General features: G+C 49.6%; 1 protein-coding gene across 2 annotated transcripts in view; it reads left to right on the forward strand.

The window, feature by feature from the left end:
- Positions 1-18,136, forward strand: part of NECTIN1 (nectin cell adhesion molecule 1) — a 95,785-nt gene that overhangs the window by 69,722 nt on the left and 7,927 nt on the right. Inside the window, exons 6-9 of one of the 2 annotated variants that reach the window (XM_082070562.1) lie at positions 8,812-8,959; positions 10,790-10,877; positions 11,375-11,485; positions 11,714-11,827. In XM_082070562.1, the coding sequence (XP_081926688.1) occupies positions 8,812-8,959; positions 10,790-10,877; positions 11,375-11,485; positions 11,714-11,791 (425 nt within the window). In that variant the 3' untranslated portion in view covers positions 11,792-11,827. Of the gene's footprint in view, positions 1-8,811; positions 8,960-10,789; positions 10,878-11,374; positions 11,486-11,713; positions 11,828-18,136 lie in introns of those variants that run through there. The other variant, XM_082070560.1, reaches the window with a different exon arrangement.

An 18,136-nucleotide genomic window follows, 5' to 3' on the forward strand; every position in this document is an offset into this window, starting at 1 on the left:
GGAGAAGAACATTGTCTGCGTGCCAAGAGGCACTAACTGCTCTTTCTGCCCTTTTGCAGCCAACACTGTCCTGTAGTTCGCCAGGAGGAGCAGTTCAGTGCTGGCTAAAGCCGAGGAGATGAATATGGGTCAAATCTTAAGAGATCAAAGGGAGCGCCCATTGAGGAGCTGTGGCAGGGAAGGGTCTCTATTTTTTGTTAATGCCTGGTTGTCAAGACTTTTTCCAGCCTGGCATCTGAGTTTCCTCCATCATCTGCCTGTGGGCCTCATGGAGAGAGGGCACCCCAATGTTTTCATTTCTCCCTTATCTCTCTGTTCCTCTCAAACTCCTGCCAGCCTGTTTATCTCAGTTTTGAAAAGAAAATTGCCAACTTCACACCTGTCAGGTTTAACTGATTGCCTGTCGCTCGGAGGGAGGGACTCCATCCATATGGCCCCGGTTGCACAGGTTCTGCTCGCCGGGGGAAATGTCTCCATCCCTCAAGGAACAATACGCTTAATTTCCCATCTCCCGGCTTCATCTCATCGTCCTGCTGTAGCTCCCAGCCCTTTCAATTACCGCTTTACAATAGTAATGAACAGTAGCTTTCTCCTGGCACACAGGTTTGTCCGCCCAAGGAACTGATCCCATGAAACGCTCATCCCCTGAGGTCCATAATTTCCCCACTGTGCAAAAGTGCCCTTTCCCGGGGGGGTGATACAGAGAAGTGAAATGACTGCAGCAGAGGTGTGCAGGGAACCAGGGAAAAGGCTCATGGGTGGATTCTGCAGCTCTGAATCCTTATCTTGCTTATTGGAGCACGTTTCTGCCTATGGGATGTATATTAATACAAACACATGCTTGCTGTTGCCACCCCCAGCAGTCGCCTTTCTCTGGGTCTGGTGCATGGCCCCTCTACCCACCCGAAATCTGCAGAATCTGGAGGAGACTTAATTCTGCTTGTGCCCTTTCTAGTACTAATAGCTTAGCCAAGCAGGAGGTAGGACAAGGAGCAACAAGTACAAGGGGCACCCAGTCCAGCTGCTGCCAGCTGTGCGAGGTCCACGGCTGTTGATACGAATGCCGCAGCTGTCTGGGATTATGAATGGGGACTGGGGGTGGGAATGCTGAGTCTGAACGGCTCAAGTAAACACTGCAGAGCAGTCCAGAAATAATGGCATGGGGGATTTATAATAGGAAGGAATCATAATTAAATAGAAATCAGTTACTTAAATGGTCACTTCCTGGGGTTTCGTTGATGTCCGATTAACTTAACTTTTAATTTGCATAAGCAATAAATGTTTAATTATGTTATTAATATATCCGAGTTGAGGAGCTTATGGGGTTTTATAATTGGCATTTAACTAGATAGTTCCAGCATATTAACTGATGTTTTATAGCTCTGTGCGAGGTTTCCCAATTATAACTGACCTAAAAATTCACTTGGAGGACCTGCCTTGAAAGTGTTACCTGAGCAACAGAATGGGGGAACTGAAGGGGAGGGTGTACAGAGCCTGTCCCGCACCGAAGAGCATGCACAGGCAGCTCTGCACCCGCACAGAGAGCTGGGACCCCGCTCCGCTCCCTAGGATGCTCTTTCCCTAAGGGCTACAAACTTCCCTGTGCCGGAGCGGGGTGACCTCCCACATCTCAGCATTCAGCTGACCGCTGAGCCAAACAGGCTCACACACAGCACGGAATTAGGGAGGGGAGAAGGAGATTTAGAGGTGGGGAAGGCTTGTCCCTGTTACATAAGACCTTGTGGCTGATGGCTCTGGCAGCCTCTGTGACTGCGTTCAAATCCCAGCCCTGGCTTCTTCTCCTGTTCCTCTGCTGGAGGTTGGCACCAGTTTCTTTCTCACTAGGGATGTGCTAAGGAACATCCTTTAAAGTCCAGTTTCACAAATAGTAGAAACTAATAGTAGTGAGTTAGTGATCAGCTGAGACTTTCAACCTCTCTCTTTGCTTATGTTAAGTGGAGTGTCCAAGGAAACGGTGTCCAGCAAGGTCTTCAGCCTTGTCATCCTCAAACATGCACATATAGTTTTGTCATCTCAGAAGCCACAAACAAGTGTCTGTTGATGTCCAGAGCCCCCCTTGCTGCTGTAGCTACCAGGGAAGACAAGAACTGTGGCCCTGTCCACCTTTTCATTTGCACAACAGTTGATGTACTTTTGGCCAGATGAGAGAGGAGCGGAGCAGTTCCTCCTCACCCTGCTGCACATACTCTGTGTCTGCACCCAGCTCTCAGCAGTCTCCCTGCAAACAGCTTTGGGGATATTCAAGATACAGTTGCCCTGTGCTGTGAGCACCCTACAGGCAGCAGGAGACAGATACAGCCCAGGACACATGGCCAAGCAGAGTGAGATGTTCCCAGGAGTGCTGCTGAAGATTGTCGAGCAAATTAACTCTATTAATGCAAATGATAAGAGTCGGAGCTGCGGTCTCTGTACCTTCTATCTGACAGAACTCGTCTGGTGGCTGCTTGTAATAGCATGACCTTAATGGACTCATCAAGAGAGCAAGGCTGTATGTCTGGCTAAACATGGGTTTGGGACTGCACCGTGCTCTGGGCAGCTAGAGCAGACTGCGAAGGACAAGACAGACAGGCACTGGTGTAATGGGGCTCAGGATCTGGCCCCTTCATCCCTCCAGGAGAGATAATTTCAAGTGCCATCACCTACTTGAGACTGTACAGCAGAAGAAATAAATTACCGAAGTGATTTGATTGTTCATTACTCTGCTGAGCTGCAAGGAAATGAAGCAGAACTAAAATGAAGGGCTGGGAGGCAGAGGAAACATCAGATAACATTTCCCACCTCCAGGGCCCATCTCCTCCCTCAAAATAGGCTGGGACACCCTCCATACTGTTGCAGTGAGCTGTGAAGCCACTAGCTATGGGAAGGCAGGGGGTCTGTGTAGCTGGCCAAGAGGGAGGGAGAGAGGGCAGGGTGAGGTTTGTGCTGGATTTGGATGGATGGGTTAGAGGCAACAGGGTCACGTCTGGCCCCTCTTTGCTGGAGCCACTGAGTGGCACAGAGAGACAGGGACATCCCAGAATCTGGACGCACGCATTTCTTGGCTGGGTGGAAAGCACAGCATGTAGCACACATGTGCACATACAGAGGGGCTCAGTTTCCATGGGTGAACGCTACTGCAAATAGCTGCTTGCTTGTCAGACCCTGAGAACAACTGGCTCTTTCTGCTGCACAGTAATGGCTTTGCCAAGCTCTGTCCCTTCACACAGAGAGGCTTCTTTAAGCCATCAAACCACGTTTCCAGGTGCTGTTTAGCAACTGCTACACTTGGCTCTGGGAGCAGAATTAAAACCAGGCCGGTAAGAGGTATCTGCAGGGGAGCTCCCACTACAACGACTGCTCTGCAGAACTGAGTCCTCATCTCTGCTGGATCCCAGGGGGTTAACACGCTGCTCCTATTGCTGCTCTCCAAACCCCATCCTTGTTAATGGCGCTGGGAAACATTGCAAGGGGAGGTCACCGGGGGTTAAAGCCACATTCCAGACATGCTTTTGCAGCCAGCAGCTACTTAACCAGATGCTACTTAACCAGGGATAACTGCTGCTTCCCTTGCAGGAGAGGAAAGGGAGAAAGCTGGTCATTACTGGGGAGATGCCTCCACCCTTGGTGAATGGCAAAGCAATTGCCTTTGCTGGAATGTGTGTGAAATCTCCACCGACATCAAGCACATCCCTGTGTTCCCTTGCGGTTGGGAATGCTCTTCAAGCAGGCACCGCAGGGAGGGCTGGATCTTCACACCACACCACCAAGCTCTCCCAAAACCTCCTCAGAGACAGACAAGTGGTTTGCAAAGCCTTTAAGTGCCAGTTGGTCTAGTAAAAATTACAGAGGAAGGCAAAGTGGGCAGGGATGTTAAACACATTGTGATTAGTACCTCGGCACTGGGACACCCATGCTCCAGATGCACTCAGGACCCAGGGGACACCCAGCTGTCTGGTCTCCAGCAGAGAGGAATTAGAGCGGGGATTTCCAGAGGGATGGGGCTGAAGCGCTGTGCAGCTGCAGCATTGCAGCCATGGCTTGGCACTAGCAGCTAATTGTGTAAATGAGAGTTACATCAACAGATACCCTGGCGGGGAGAGGCTGTGACGGCTTTTAAAATTCCTTCCGACTTATATCAGGGCACAGAGGCAGAAGAGCCGCTCTGCCTTCATTTTTGTGTTTAACCTTTGCTTGGCTGGCTGCATCTCCAGCTCCTGCGCTGAGAAAAAGGCACAAGCACCTTCTCTTGCTAGTGAGAGAGGTCCTGGGTGCTTTTTGTAGCTAGAGGAATGGGCTTCTGGATCAGCTCTGCCCTTGCTATGCTTTTGTCTCCAAAGGAAGCCCAGACACTCTCATCCCAAAAACCCTGCCAGCCACCTTTGCCAACCAAACTGATCCTCTTCCCCACGCTGAGGTCTAACTGCTCTGCACCTGGTAACAGAGCTCGTTCTGGATGCTGCAGGTGTTCAGAGCTGCTGCAAACCGCAAATTGACCATCAAACATGGATTTGTGTCTGCACGGGGACAGATTCTCTTCACTGCAAAGTGCTTTCTGGTCACCTCCCCCTGCAGTTAGGCAAGGATCTGAGCTGGAGCAACATCTGAGCAGGGCTTAGGTGGCAAGAGACGGAGATCTTGTGGTCCCCTTCTCCTCTCTCCTTCAGACCAGTACAAAAGGAAGGGACATGAAGATTTGGACCCAGCTCTGATGGATGAAGGAAATCCTACTGAGGGGGCAGAATGGCAATTCAGCCTTACACACTAATGGTCCAGTGCCACTGGACCAGCTTTCCAAGCAGTGTCTTTCCCTTCTTAATCCATTTTATCCTCTGGATGCTTGGCTGTCCCTGCAAGGCATTCACTCAATATACACAGTGAAGGGAACTACGCCCAGAAAAACCTATTCCACCTCTCCTTAAGATCCCTTTGAAATTCCCAGTGGCTTGCAAGCCCTGCTGTTTACCCTGCCCCTTGGCTCATCAGCTCCACCAGCTCACATCTCTGGCTCTCCTGGGAACAGCATTTCATTAACCCTTTGCATCACGAGGCTCTGAAACAGCGTGCGCCTGGGGCTGTGTGTGCTATTGGAGCATGTGTCAAATTACCCAATCCTGCTCTTGTCTTTAAAACCAAACTGGAGATGTGTTCATTCCACCAAGCTTTTCAACTCGGTTTTATTTAGCTCTGTGAACTCGCCGTGTCTCAGGCTCCCTGGAATGTGTCAGGTGGGGTGTATTATAAATATGCATCATCTGATCTCGTTGTCTTGCTCAAAGGTTCAGCAGCCAGAAAGAGTCCAGCAAGCAGCAGCTTCTTCCACTGGTCGGGGTGACAATCCAGGTCACAGACACGCTTACTTTGAGTTGGCACTGTACCAGGACAGGCTGCTTTAGACATGCAGGATGTATATGCCTGTGAACAGGTGTGCAATTGAGCACCAAGGTAACGTTAACTCTAACAAGGCTGGAAGCTAGGCAGACTTCAGAGCTGCTAGCAAAAAGAAAGGATAATAATCATGATTCCTTCCCATTGATTTGTAACATGGCTGTGAGGAAGGCAGCACATTGCCCAGTGCCCTGGCTAGCCAGCCACAACATAGATGGGGATTTGTTTTGTGCGGGGACATGATAAATGGAAAGGGAACCCTACTTTGCAATTGGTTACTGACACAATGAGGCTCAGGCTTTTCCTGGGTCAGTTTAACACATAGCAGGATAGATAGAAGGAAGAGAGTACCAGGGCAAGACACAGCCCTCTCATCCAAATACAGCTTTCCGCCTGCCAGCACCTTCGTCCCACCTCCCAGCTATGGGTGCGATGCAAACAGGACCCCATCCCGCCCATCTGCTCCTCCACACCTGCTCAGGCTGGATGTCACTGTGCACTTTCTGCAGCAAACACAGAATTATCTGACTGATCACAGCTTCACGCAAGAAGTCAACCCCAGACAGGCACATGGGGGTGTAACAGATCCTGCTCTCAAGGCTCCATCCCAAGAACAGCCAGGCTGCTCCATGGTGCACACAAGTAGCTTAGAGAAGAGACCTTACTTCCAAAAGTGCGGCAGACGCTGTCTCGTCTTTCCTTTTGCAAAGTCCTCCACATCGCTCTCCCCACGCCAAGAGCAAGTGAGTCATTTTCTCTGCTCTGGCATAAACTGGAAGCTTTCCAGCTTATCTTTCTTTGCCTCACTTCAAGTTCCCTTTGGGAACATCTCTCTTGCTCTCCTTCAAGCTGGTTCTCCAAAGCCTTCATTGTTCCTCTGTTATTATTTACTATTGCACTCTGCAGCTGCACTATTTCACACTGCGGGGCAGCAAGCGCGGGCAGCTCCGTCCATTTGTGTCTGTGCTTTGAAACGCTACCACGGCTGTTTGCATGGACAAGGCAGTAAATCTGAGCCATGGCTCAGTCCATGCAGAGTCACCAGTGCTATACCTGTTCGGACAAGGGGTTCTTTTCACAGCCAAACTGTGTGTCAGTCGTGCACTGTGATTGTGCCTAAAGCATCTCTGCATGGTGGGCATTTGTCACTTATTGGGAGATGTGAACAACTGACAGCATTGGGCTGCTGGGTGTGATTTAACTGAGCATTGGGACTGGTGAATTAGAGTATCAGGACCTCACAACATGTTTTAATTGATCCAGCTGGTAGAAAGATCTTCATCTGTCACTAGTTACTTTTGGAAACTCAGACACATACGCACAATCAGTTGACTGGGAAAGATGCTTTACAGATAGGTAACCGCTTTTCTACCTTTTCTGAATCTGTTTCCATCTCCAGAAGAGCCATGGGAGAACCAAGTACAGAATGAAATTGCTCTGAAAGAGACTGGGGTTGGAGTGTCCTTCTTTTCTCCTTAATTGTAATACTGTGAATTAATTCAGTTTCCAGCAGGAAGAAGCGGTTCCCAGCAGCCCTTCAACATCCAGATAAGGCTGAGCTGTTTGCTCAGTCCCTTTGGGTTCTCTGGTACCTGCCTCACTGCCAACTGCTTCACACAAACTTTGTGGAGACTCTTAAATTATTCGAGCGTGACATACAGCGAGGGGTTTTGCATTCTTAATTGGCAAAGCCTTTTCCCACTCCAGTCTGGAGGGCCCTGAGCTGTCCTGCCAATTTATTCTGATCCTGATTCGCAAGCCTTGCAAACATCTTCCCAGGGCTGCACAAAAGCCCTGTCAATGTAACTGAAACTTCATCTGCCAGTTCTTATTGTCTTCCGAGGCTTTCTCGGTGCTCTCCTGTTTGAGCTACAACATCCCTTCTTGCAGCCACCCTTCCAGAAAGCCCTGTTGGTACCACTGACTCAACCTGTGAAAGAGGCAATGTACGTAGAGGAGAAAGGAGCAGAAAGGAAGGTCTCTCTCTACCTCTTCCCATTTTCTTTTCCTCTCCTCTGCACTTTCTTCCTCTCTCCGGACCTTCATCTTTCATTTATCTTGTCTCCTGGTGTTTCCTATTACTGCCAGCAATTATCCCTGTTGCCTTTCGCAGCTTCCCAGCTGGACTCCTGCAAAGATGTGACCAGCACTTTAGCTGGAGGGTTCCTGCTGTCCCCAGGAAACAGACCTGCACATGTAGGGGCAGAGCTTGTTGTCCCAGGATTGTGTCGTTGTTTGGTACCTGCCGTTCCGTGGAAGCACGGCACTGCCACACAGACCCATCCCAGGCAGCTGCGGTGGTAACTAACACTGGGTGCTTTAGTGGGGATACTGGCTACCACTATGATGTCCAAAGCCATAACTGTTGCAGAATAAGGACCATATAGGCCAGTATCTAGTTTCTAAGGGCATTTGGTAGCCAGTGCATTAATAAAGTCAAAAAAACAGGTGTGAAAGACAAGCTCTACAAAGCACCTTGTTCCCTCATCCCTGTCTTGCTCCCCTCCCCTGAACTTCTTTTCGTTCTCCTCCTCCCTCCATTCCAATTATCTCCTTCTTTCATCAGTGCCGGAGCTGTAAGTACAAAGTACCAATTAGCTGGTTTTCAAGTTTAATTAGGTTGGAAGTTAGAGCAAATTAAATCCTTTTATCGTACGTTTCAAAGTGTTTTCCCATCAGGCCCATGGGATGGGTTTCTTTTGAATGAGGTCCACTTTAGTCACCGAGGAGCTGGCCCAAGTCGCAGAGCTCTCCAGCCATGGGACAAACAGGAGATGAAATACAGGATATGATATATCTCCCCCTCATCCCTAATCCTACACGCAGGCCACCTTTTTTTGTAAGGTTTTGGGGTTCACATACCTCTGTTCCACCTCAATAAATTGAGTATTGGTCCTTAGCTTTTCTAAGCTCTACATTAACAGTAAATCTCTCCATTACAACAGCGCCAGGAATTCGGTGAAGACACTGACAAAGCCCTGCAGAAGGCTTTCAAGATAGTTAAATAATATCAAGTGGCAAGTCCACATGAATCCCTCAGCACCTCATGGGGTGGCTGCTTGGAAGCACCTTTATTCCCCAAACCCTTCTTTCTTTGCGGACAGAACAAAGGCAGAAAAACAGATCCAGAAATAACCACCTGATTTAAGGTGAAACTGAAGAATAGTGTAAGGAGCGGGTAGCTCTTGGAGACACAGAGGACTGCAATTGTAGCTGCAGATACCTGTTCTGCTTAAGCTCTGACTATATATTTCAGTATGACCTGTCTCCCCCCATGAAGCTGCCTGCACACAGCGACCTGAGACAGTTTCGGGGTGCATTGGCATATTTGCTCCCCGAGTCCCTGGTTCTACCAGTCTTTGCTCCTCACCGGCTGTACTGTCTGATGCTCTAACCCTCTCTCCTGTGCTTCGCTGTGTGTTACAGATAAGCCGCTACCTCAGGGTGCCCCGGGAGGCGTTATTGGGATCGTGGGAGGAGTCATTGCAGCGGTTCTCATCATCAGCGTGGCTGTCACCGTAATTATTGTCTACAGGCGGCAACAGAAGAACCACACCGAAACGGACAATGACCTGTAAGTATCCCCATGCTCCCGAAAGTGCAGCAAGCTGATGGTACAGGTGCTATCGGATGGGAAAGCACCACTGGCCTCTCTGCTACATGCACACAAGAAAAGCCTGACAGAGAACTGCTTTTTCCTGCCATTTCTTCCTGTCTGCCACCCTCGGACTCTCTTCCCTTCCTTGGGGCCCCTGGCACTTTCCATCCTGCCCTCTCCTATTTTTGAACTCTTATCAAAAGCCTTAAGTGTAGACTGAAGCACAATGATGTTCACTCCTTGGACACAGTGCAGCTGCGCAGCGATGCTCTCACTGGCTTCAGGCTCCTGAATTAGACTGAATACCATTCTGTCACCAGAGGGGGGTCTCTAGTAGACCCTCAGCACCTCTGAATGTATCCCAAGGAGTCCAGGAAGGATTCGCATTCCAGTTTTGTACATATGGTGGCAGCCTGAAGAGCTGAACTCTGGAAATATGAGAGTAGGAGCCCCAGGGACTCCTCTTTGACATGTGCTTGCTTTGGGCAGCACAGATCGCAGGTGGAGAGCCTGGTGGTGTGGAGTTGATGAACAGAACCCTCTTCAGAAGTGTTTATCCTGGGCTCTTCCTGAAAAGCTCTGTCTTGTCACTGCCTATTCACCATGGCACCCCCTCCCTTCCTTCCCACCTCATAGGGGAGCCCAAAGGCCAGGAGTTGCTTTTATCTTCCACACCCCACCCCGCCATTGTTGTTACATCTTGGCATCATTTCGTGCTCCATTTAATCCCATTTGAGAGAGGGCACTGGAGGATAGCGGGAGAAGGAGAGCAAGAGGAGAGACAAAAATGCACACCAACAAAAAAATAGCACCACAAGGTGAAATTGCATCAACAGCATCAGCCCTATGATAGAGATGCGTTCAGACAATCCACTTCCCACAATCACCCTCCATGGAGCCACAGGGAAGAGCCACTTTAGCTGAGAATAGAAACGCAGTTGTGCCCTGGTCCACAGAGGTTCTGCTTCTATTGTGGAGTCTGCTCCAAAGCTTCTGAAAGTAAACAGCATTTCTTTTCTTTAGAGCCTTAAAGTCAATGTTTTGTAGTGCTCGGGGACCCATTTTACTCTCCCCCTCACCTGCACAATGGAATCCATGGGGTTGCCAAGGAAAGTCTCACATCTCTATCAGAAGATCTGGTGAAGTTTGTGCAGAGATAATGGAGGGAGAGCCAGCTAATTAGCTGATCAGAGTTTTAATAATTTTGTAAAGGGATTAGGCACATCTCTGCATATGAACAGAATGTGTAGAGACAGTCTCTAGGCTGGGATTATAATGGTTGCAAATCCTTATGCTCTGGGGCAAAAACTGATCTGCTGACTGGGGGTCAGGGATCAATGTCCCTGAGTGGCACAGCATGTCTGTGAGGGAAATTCAAAGTCCTACTGCAGCAGGGGCTACTGTTCCAGATAAGCTCCTGAACTGGGGGTGACATTAACTTGTTGATTCGCAATGACCACTGACAGACACTGTCTGGTGCCACCTCCCATTTGAAACTATTCCAAAACACTGCCAGGAGACAGGTATCCCGGCTACACTCTCGGGATCTGCAATTCGACATGGGGATTTGCATAGAATTAAGAGCAGAATGCTAGGGGGGAGTTTATTTCTATTAACAATTCTAATTGGGGTGAGAAAGAGGACGCAGGGTGGTTACTGACAATAATCTATATTATTATATTGACAGTTTGGTGACAAACATAATGACATCTTTAGAGCGCGCAGGATCTGGCTTGTTACAGCACGTCAAAGCAAGCAGAGCCCTTTCTCCTGCTCTCTAACCAGCAGCCGCTTCTTTATCCACAGGATTGACTTGCCCCCATCCCACAAACCTGCCCCTCCACCGAAGAGGAAGCAGGAGACAAAAAGCCACCTGACTGCAGAAGACATCCAGGTACACCCCCCCAGCCCAGCTGCAGCTCCTGCCTCTGGCGAGGAAAACTGATCCCAAGCAGCGTCTGAGAGCCTAAATCTTGGAAAAGTGGGTTTTCAAGAGCAAAGCAGCCCATAGCCTAAGCCTGAGGGACAGAAAGCAAGGATTGTCTGCCCCAAATTCCCAAACATTGGCTCTAATTGAAAGCTCTAATTTGGATCCTGCTTACTGCCCTTTGTGGGGATTGAATTCTAAATGACGTGGGATTGACATGGGCTCTTAGGTGTGAGGACTTTCGAGCACCTCCACCCTTTTGAATGTCGTGAATTGTAGGGAGAGGCATGAGAATGAGAGATAACAGGAGGCAGACCGTGGGGCAGGAGCAAGGGAGAAGGTAAGATGCTCTGCCCTTCACGGTGATATCTTGCGGTGGTGTCACCTGAGGCAGATGTTACCCCAAGCTGTGACAGAAGGACAGTACTTGCTCTGCTCACCCTCTTCTCTCTCCTCGGTTACAGGTTGTTCACTTAGACAACATGAAACATGAGGAAGAAATCCAGAAACTCCCTTTGCAGACTCCATACTATGACATGGCAGCCCCTGAGCCGTCTCCCTACACCGACAAACTGGTAAGGAGTTCAGGGTGTTAACAGTGCTGGCCCCATCCTCACCACCTTTCACACAGGTTCCTTTGAAATAGAAGACCCTAACCATCCCCAGGGGTGAACAAGCAGCCCGCCCAGTCCAGCAGCATCCCTCCTGGAGCAAGGCAACCCCCACGCTCTGCCCTCAGCCCCCCTCGCACAGACCACTGACTCTAATTCAGCGCTTGCCTCTTTCGCCCTCGGTTTCCATAGGTCCTAGAGCTGTGCCTTTATGGGTCACCCCTCAGCAAAGCACCCTGCGTGCTCCAAATCCTCATCAGAGGACTATAACAACCTGTAGTGGTCTTATCTTTACCTTCACATGACAGCGAAGCAGACAAGCCAGCTACCCACCCTGGTCACTCTTCACTGCCTGCAACCGAGCCCTTGTTAGAGTCTGCAGCTGAACAAAGCAGCTCTCGAAGAGCGGTGTGCACTGCAGAGAGCTTCACAAAGCAATTATCTGCGGGGCAGAGTGAGCCCGTGTTTGGCTCTCAATGGACAACAAGTTCTCTAAACCCCCTTTTTTGTGTGGATTTGTTCAGCCTCAGAGAGGGAGATGCTAATGTGAGGCAGGAGCAGCAGCATTAAGGGCCAGGGAGAGATGTTAGCGGCCATGTAGGAAAGGCTGGTTTGCAAGGGCTGAGGCTGAAGAAGGAAATGTTAGGTTCCTTCCTTGATGAGAAAACAGAAAACCTTCCTCCTCCCAGGCCTTGCACAATATCCTTTCCCTCCCTCACCCCATGGCATGGGGCTGCTCCCCCCATTCTCCACGGGAGACGCAGCATCCCCGTGTAAATGCTGCAGGTCTGTCTCCAAGTCTTCCTCCATGAGGGTTGGTTCAGAGCAAGCCTTGCACTTCTAGATCTTAGCAATGTCAACCCCTTTGTTTGAGAAAGCTGTATAAATATCAGCCAACACTAGAACAATGTTTTATGGACATAACTAATTATAACACTCCTTCCAGTTCATCCTGGTATTACCCTTTAACACTTATTCCCGCACAGATAATAGGAGGACAGGGCCCAGTGACCTTTAGCTAGCAGAAACCTGCAGCGAGACAGATGCCGAGGGCATCGGAAATAAAATAGACACAGTTCTGTGCTGAGCTGTGTTGATGTGATCCTCTTTACTTCATCCTAGCTGAATGTGGCCAATGACCCTAGAGAAAAACTTCCCTTTGTAGCCCTACTTCAATCCTGGGGCTGGTCTCCAGCTCTTTCTAATCCTTGCTGAGCGGTAGGTGAATGGTAAATGAAACACAGGATGCTAGAGCCCAACGGGCTGCTCTGTGGAGAGCACCAGAGACCCGAATTTCAGGCAAGCAGGAGGATGGAGGAGCTCATTTTGGGAAATAATGAGCAGTCAGTTAATTAAGTGGCAGAGTTAGTGATGTGAGATGGAGCCTCATGGGTAGCAGCTCTGTAACCATAGCAACTGAGTTTGTTGCTCTCAATCCTGGTCTGAGAAGATGCATTTCTATGTCCCATGCTTGGCACACTCACTGCTCCTTACCAGTGGTTTTAGCCAAAAGGTGATGGATTGTGGAGCCCTCGTTTCATTTGGCCCATGAACAAACTCCCATTGCAATAGGGATGCGGTATCAGGATGACTCAACTGCTGCTGCTACAGCTGTGGCCGCTCTTGGCACAAGCCGAGCGCAGCTGTGAACTGGACCTGTCCTCTGGCCGGTTTGGCTGGAAGTCCCTGTAAGTGCTATCCGGCTCCTCCATCACTCACGTGGACCATGCTTTGGCTTTTTGGAACGAGATGAGGCTCGCCCCTATTTCTTGCTAAATTGTTGTATCCTTTGGGCAGGCAGCAGGCTGTTCAAGTTCGTGACTTGCAAGGGGAAGGAGGGTTCACTTTGCTGCCAAGGAGTGCTGGTTTTGCTGGTTTCTTCCCAGATAACACAGGTGGCATGCGCTGCCACAGCCGGGCCAGGTGTACATAGCACTGCCCAGCCAGCCCTTGCCCTCCTCCCTGCAGAGCCACTCAGAGGGGAAGGCAAGATATTGTTGTTCTGCTTGTACTTCATCTGGAGATTTGACTTGGGAGGGTAGTGAAGACAATGAGAGTTGAAGGAAATGGATTCTGCAGGAGAACGGGTGCATTCAGCTTCAAATGAGTTGTGAAAAAACTAGTAATTTGGGATAAGCGAGATTCATCACAAGGCAGCATGAAAGCCACTGCCTGGGGTTGACAATTTCACAGCACTAGAATAGGAGTCAGAAAGTGATTAGAGTTGGCAAAGAGTTACAGAGGGGAAATGGGAGATGTGCAGGAGAGAAAAGAGGAGGGTCGAGGAGGAGCCCACGCAGAGGGTGTGCGGGTATGGGTGGGCAGACGTGTGCAGATCCGTGCTGGCAAGGGACCAGGTGAAGGGTACATCTGGGGCACATCTGCAGGGCCAGGGTACCTGCAGAAGGGAGGAAGGGTGGGCCCTGTGTCACAGGCTGCAGATGAATATGTACGTTTACCTGTTGCAACCTGTGGGAAAGACAACATGAAGCTGACAGCACGGGAATATTCAAGGGCAGGGTAGGGGACAATTAAGGGTAGAGAAGGGGGCATAATAGTGATGGAGTTGCCTACAGCATTTGTCTCTGAGCTCTCGGGTAAAAGCTTTGGTTTATATGAGGATATCCGAGCAGGAATGAATGGGATGGAAAGGTGAGTGTGTGTTTCAGATACCACCTACAAAGAGGCATGTCTGAGAGTTCCAGCAGCCATCTGTGTCAGTGTCAGCACAACATGTGTGAGGGTAAAAGCAGAGGCATGCTCATGCTTCACATCATATAGATGCTGTGTGTTTGCGTGTGAGAGGGAGCACAAAAGAGAGAGGGGGAGGCACAAGCACAGATAGGAGCACTAGTATGATTAGTGTATGTGCCAGCAATACCCACTTGCACAGGTGGAAGGGAAAGTTTCATTGCTGCAGACAGCAAAATAATTCCTTTCAGTTTACAGGGCAATTACCAGGGTGCCGATGCTGATGATTTACACAGAACACTTGCATGTGGCAGCGCTAGACCTTGTATACAAGCCACATTATTGATATTGTAATAAATTTTGGTCCGAACAAGCAGCAGGGAGCAGAAGCAAGCCCAAGAGCTGCAGGAAGCATGGGAATTTCACAGAGAAAACACCTTCAGTGGGAAGGAAACACCATTTTGGAGAGGAGTGAGGCAAAGCAGACAGAATAGGAGCGAGGAGGTAAATACTTAAGTCTGCCCTTCTCTGGGACTAGAGGAAGTACCGAGATAAAAGTTCAGGGGAAAAGAGTTCTGCAGGGCTTAGGTTTGAGACCGGAGCATGAAACATCCATAGACACTCAGTCTGGGTCCAACACAAAGCAAAGAGGCCATGGGATACTCAGCTTTCACCCCAACAACTTGCCACTGCCGTATGGTCACCTTCCCAAGGGCAGGACAGAGGGTGACCTCAGGTCTCCTGGTCCTCCAGCATCCAGGGGAACCAGACACTGGAGATGCCACCGTGGCTGTGTTTCCCTCGTCCCTCTGGCTGTGGGACAGCAGCAGGGAGCCAAACCCTGCCAGGAACAGCAGGCACTCAGAGATAATCACTCACTGAATAACCCCTTCCAGCAACAGGCACTAAACCAGGTCATTACCAGGCTATAAACTTCTGAAAATGGCTCTGCCACAGCTGGTAAGCGGCTGAGGACACTTCCAAACAAAGAGAAGAGAAACATTTTCAAATTAAACACCTTTTGCATAACTGCCATCTGATGCAGCCATTTCGGAAAAGGCACAGAGGAACTGGAAAGCTCTTTCAGTTGGAAGAGATGACTCTGCTTGGCTAGTGCTGGCGCAGAAACCAGGCCCAAAAGCTCGTATTAAAGCAACTCCACAGGGCAAGTAGCCAGAGCACCCCCTCCCACCTACTGACACCAGGGCTCCTCCTGGTGACCCATTTTCCCCACCGAGCAGTGAGGTTTCAGGACATTCTGCCTTCCAGGGTTCTCTAACCATGGTTATTTGCAAAGCATGAGAGATGTCTGTGTAGGAATGATCAGACAAATTGGATAATATTCCATTCATACAGTTCTTGCTGATAAGCCTGCTTAGTAAGGGAATACCCATAAATATGTTCATGCCAATGAAGGATGCTTTTAGCATCTATTAGACATTATTACAATGACAAAATCATGCTGCATAGCTAATCTGCAGTAGCATACTGTGCAGTCAAGCCTCATGTAAAAATGTGGCATGGAAGAACTCTACAGCCATAACGCTAGTGCAAAACAGTATGGGCTAAGCAGTGTCATTTCCCTATGGTAACGTGTCTGCTGCAAACCTGCCCCTGGAGCTATGGCTTTGAAGCTGCTCCCTCCAGGTACCTCCTCCCTGACACCCAAAATTCAAGCCTCCCCCATGATTTTCACTCATGCCCCCAACTCTACATTTGCCTCCAGTGTGTTTTGACGAACTCCAATTTCCTGGTCAGAGCTGGCAGCTCGGGTATCTGATAAGGTTTTAATTCACTGAACCACCCCCGGCTAAGGAAAACGCTGATCCCAGAGGGGCTGATGCTGCTGGGAGCAGCCCCAGTAAAAGGGGCAGAAGGGGCAGTTGCTGGGAGTGCTAGCCAACCTGGGCTTGAAGGTGGTTTTGGGGAGCAGTGCCATTGGGACCTTTGCTTTGGTTTGGGATTTTACCTGACTGATTGTTCATTACCACCCTACCTCCCTCTTTTAAACTCTTTTTTCTTCCTCCCCCCACCACCCTTTTCTTCTTTCTCCCTCCACCATTCACACACTCCTGCTCCCCTCTCATTCACTTGCTCCCCACCTTCTGCACGGTTCCTGTGTTCTCACTCCTCCCACCACCCCACTTCAACCCCAATTCCTCCCTCCTGTGTTCCCCACCACCTTGCTGCTCTCTTCTCTCCAGAACTCTGGCAACAAGGACTCTGATGTCCACTATGCAGAGCTGGACACTTCCGCTCTGGCCTCGTCACCCAGTCCTCGGACCTCCATCCATGCTGGCGGAGACCTAGTCGAGTATGCAACCATCCAGCCCAACTTACGCTAGCGCATGTCACTCTAGGCCCTTTACCCCTCAGATTCTGGCCTCAAGGTACACGATCGCACTCTGCCTTCCTCACTGCGCCCCTCTGAAATCAGCGCTTCCCCCTGCATCTCCTTCCCTATCGGTGGAATGTCCCCATGCATCCAGCCTGTCCTCCTGCCCACTCCATCCATCTCCTGCATGCTGCCTGCTCTCTTCGCTACCCTTATTTCTGGGGGTGCTGACAGAAATGCCTTTGTCTTACCTTGCTTTCTGTGCATGCTCTTTGCAGTGCTTCCCTTTGCTTTCTACAGTGAGGCAAAGTGTGTCTGGGGGGGTCAGGGTTAATGGCTTTGTTTCAGAACAGAGGTCAGCCTGCCTGCAGTCAGTGTGGCTGGAGGCATAGGGAGAAATGAGATGGGTTTGAAGGGTACAGCTCGTGGTGAGGGATTTGGTTTGGGGAATTTTTGCAAGGCTCAGCTCTGTAAAGCAAAGCAGCAATACTAGGATGTGCAGAAACCGAAGATAAAACCTCATGGAGGTGTTAAGAGGGCCTTGCTAAGCTAGTCAGTACAAGAAGGGGAGGGAAAGGAAAGGGAACTGACTGCAAGGAAAAAAGAGTTTGTGTGTGTGGAAGCAACTATAGATAAGATGGAGCATATGTGCATGTGTGAAAGAACAAGGTGGGAGAGAGCGAGAATATGGGAACACGTAAAGGTTCCTGCATCTGAGTGAGTGAGTGAATAAGAGACAGTCAGAGAGGGACAGTGTATGCAAAAATAAAAGAGCTTGTGTTGCATGAGGCTGGTGCAGACAGCATGTTTGAATGCTTGAGAAGAAGGGAGAAAGATTGTTTTCTTTGGTGCTCTCCTCAAAATTAGAGAACACACCTGACTGTTTCCCTGTTCTCGTATTTTTCTGACCACTTTGTTTAAGCATCACCAAGCTCCTTCAAGCTCAGGTCTTGTGGCAGGCACTGATTAGGACTCGGCTTACGTTTAAACCCACAAATTATTGTTCTGGACCACCTCTAGCTACCAGTGCTGTCTCCAGCTCTTTTAGCATTCCCTTACCCTATATTTATGCCCTTTTCAAGGCACCAGGTCCCTGTCTGAATGGGAGGCAACTCTCCTTTCCCACCTCATAGGAGATTTGCTGGGTGATGCCAAGAGCTGTTGTCCAAGAAAATGCCATTGGAAACCCGCTCCTTGGTTATGACTATCCCTCACTCCAGCGTATTCCCCGAGTTGTGCTGACTGCAGCTTCTGCCTTGCTCCTTCCTCTTCCTTTTGCTGACTTTTAAATGGGAGAAAGGAGCTGTGGGTTTGATGGAGCTACAGGAGTACACAATGAAGAGGTGCATACAAGAGTGGGGTGACAAGGTAGAAAACAAGGGGAGAAATGAGGTACTTTGCAGTTCACTGCATCCCTCCCAGATCACCCAGGGCAGATCAGAGGGGGCATACAGAGAAGCAGTAGCTTGGAGATCGAGAGGGGCAGTTTGGAGAAGAAGGTAATAAAGGGCAAGGGAACTGGATCCTTGGGAAGTAGGGAAATAGCTCCATACAAGAGGATAAGCAAAAGAAAAATGGTGGTTTTAAAA

Source organism: Streptopelia decaocto (genome assembly GCF_964273445.1).
Source record: "Streptopelia decaocto genome assembly, chromosome: 21".
NCBI lineage: Eukaryota > Metazoa > Chordata > Aves > Columbiformes > Columbidae > Streptopelia > Streptopelia decaocto.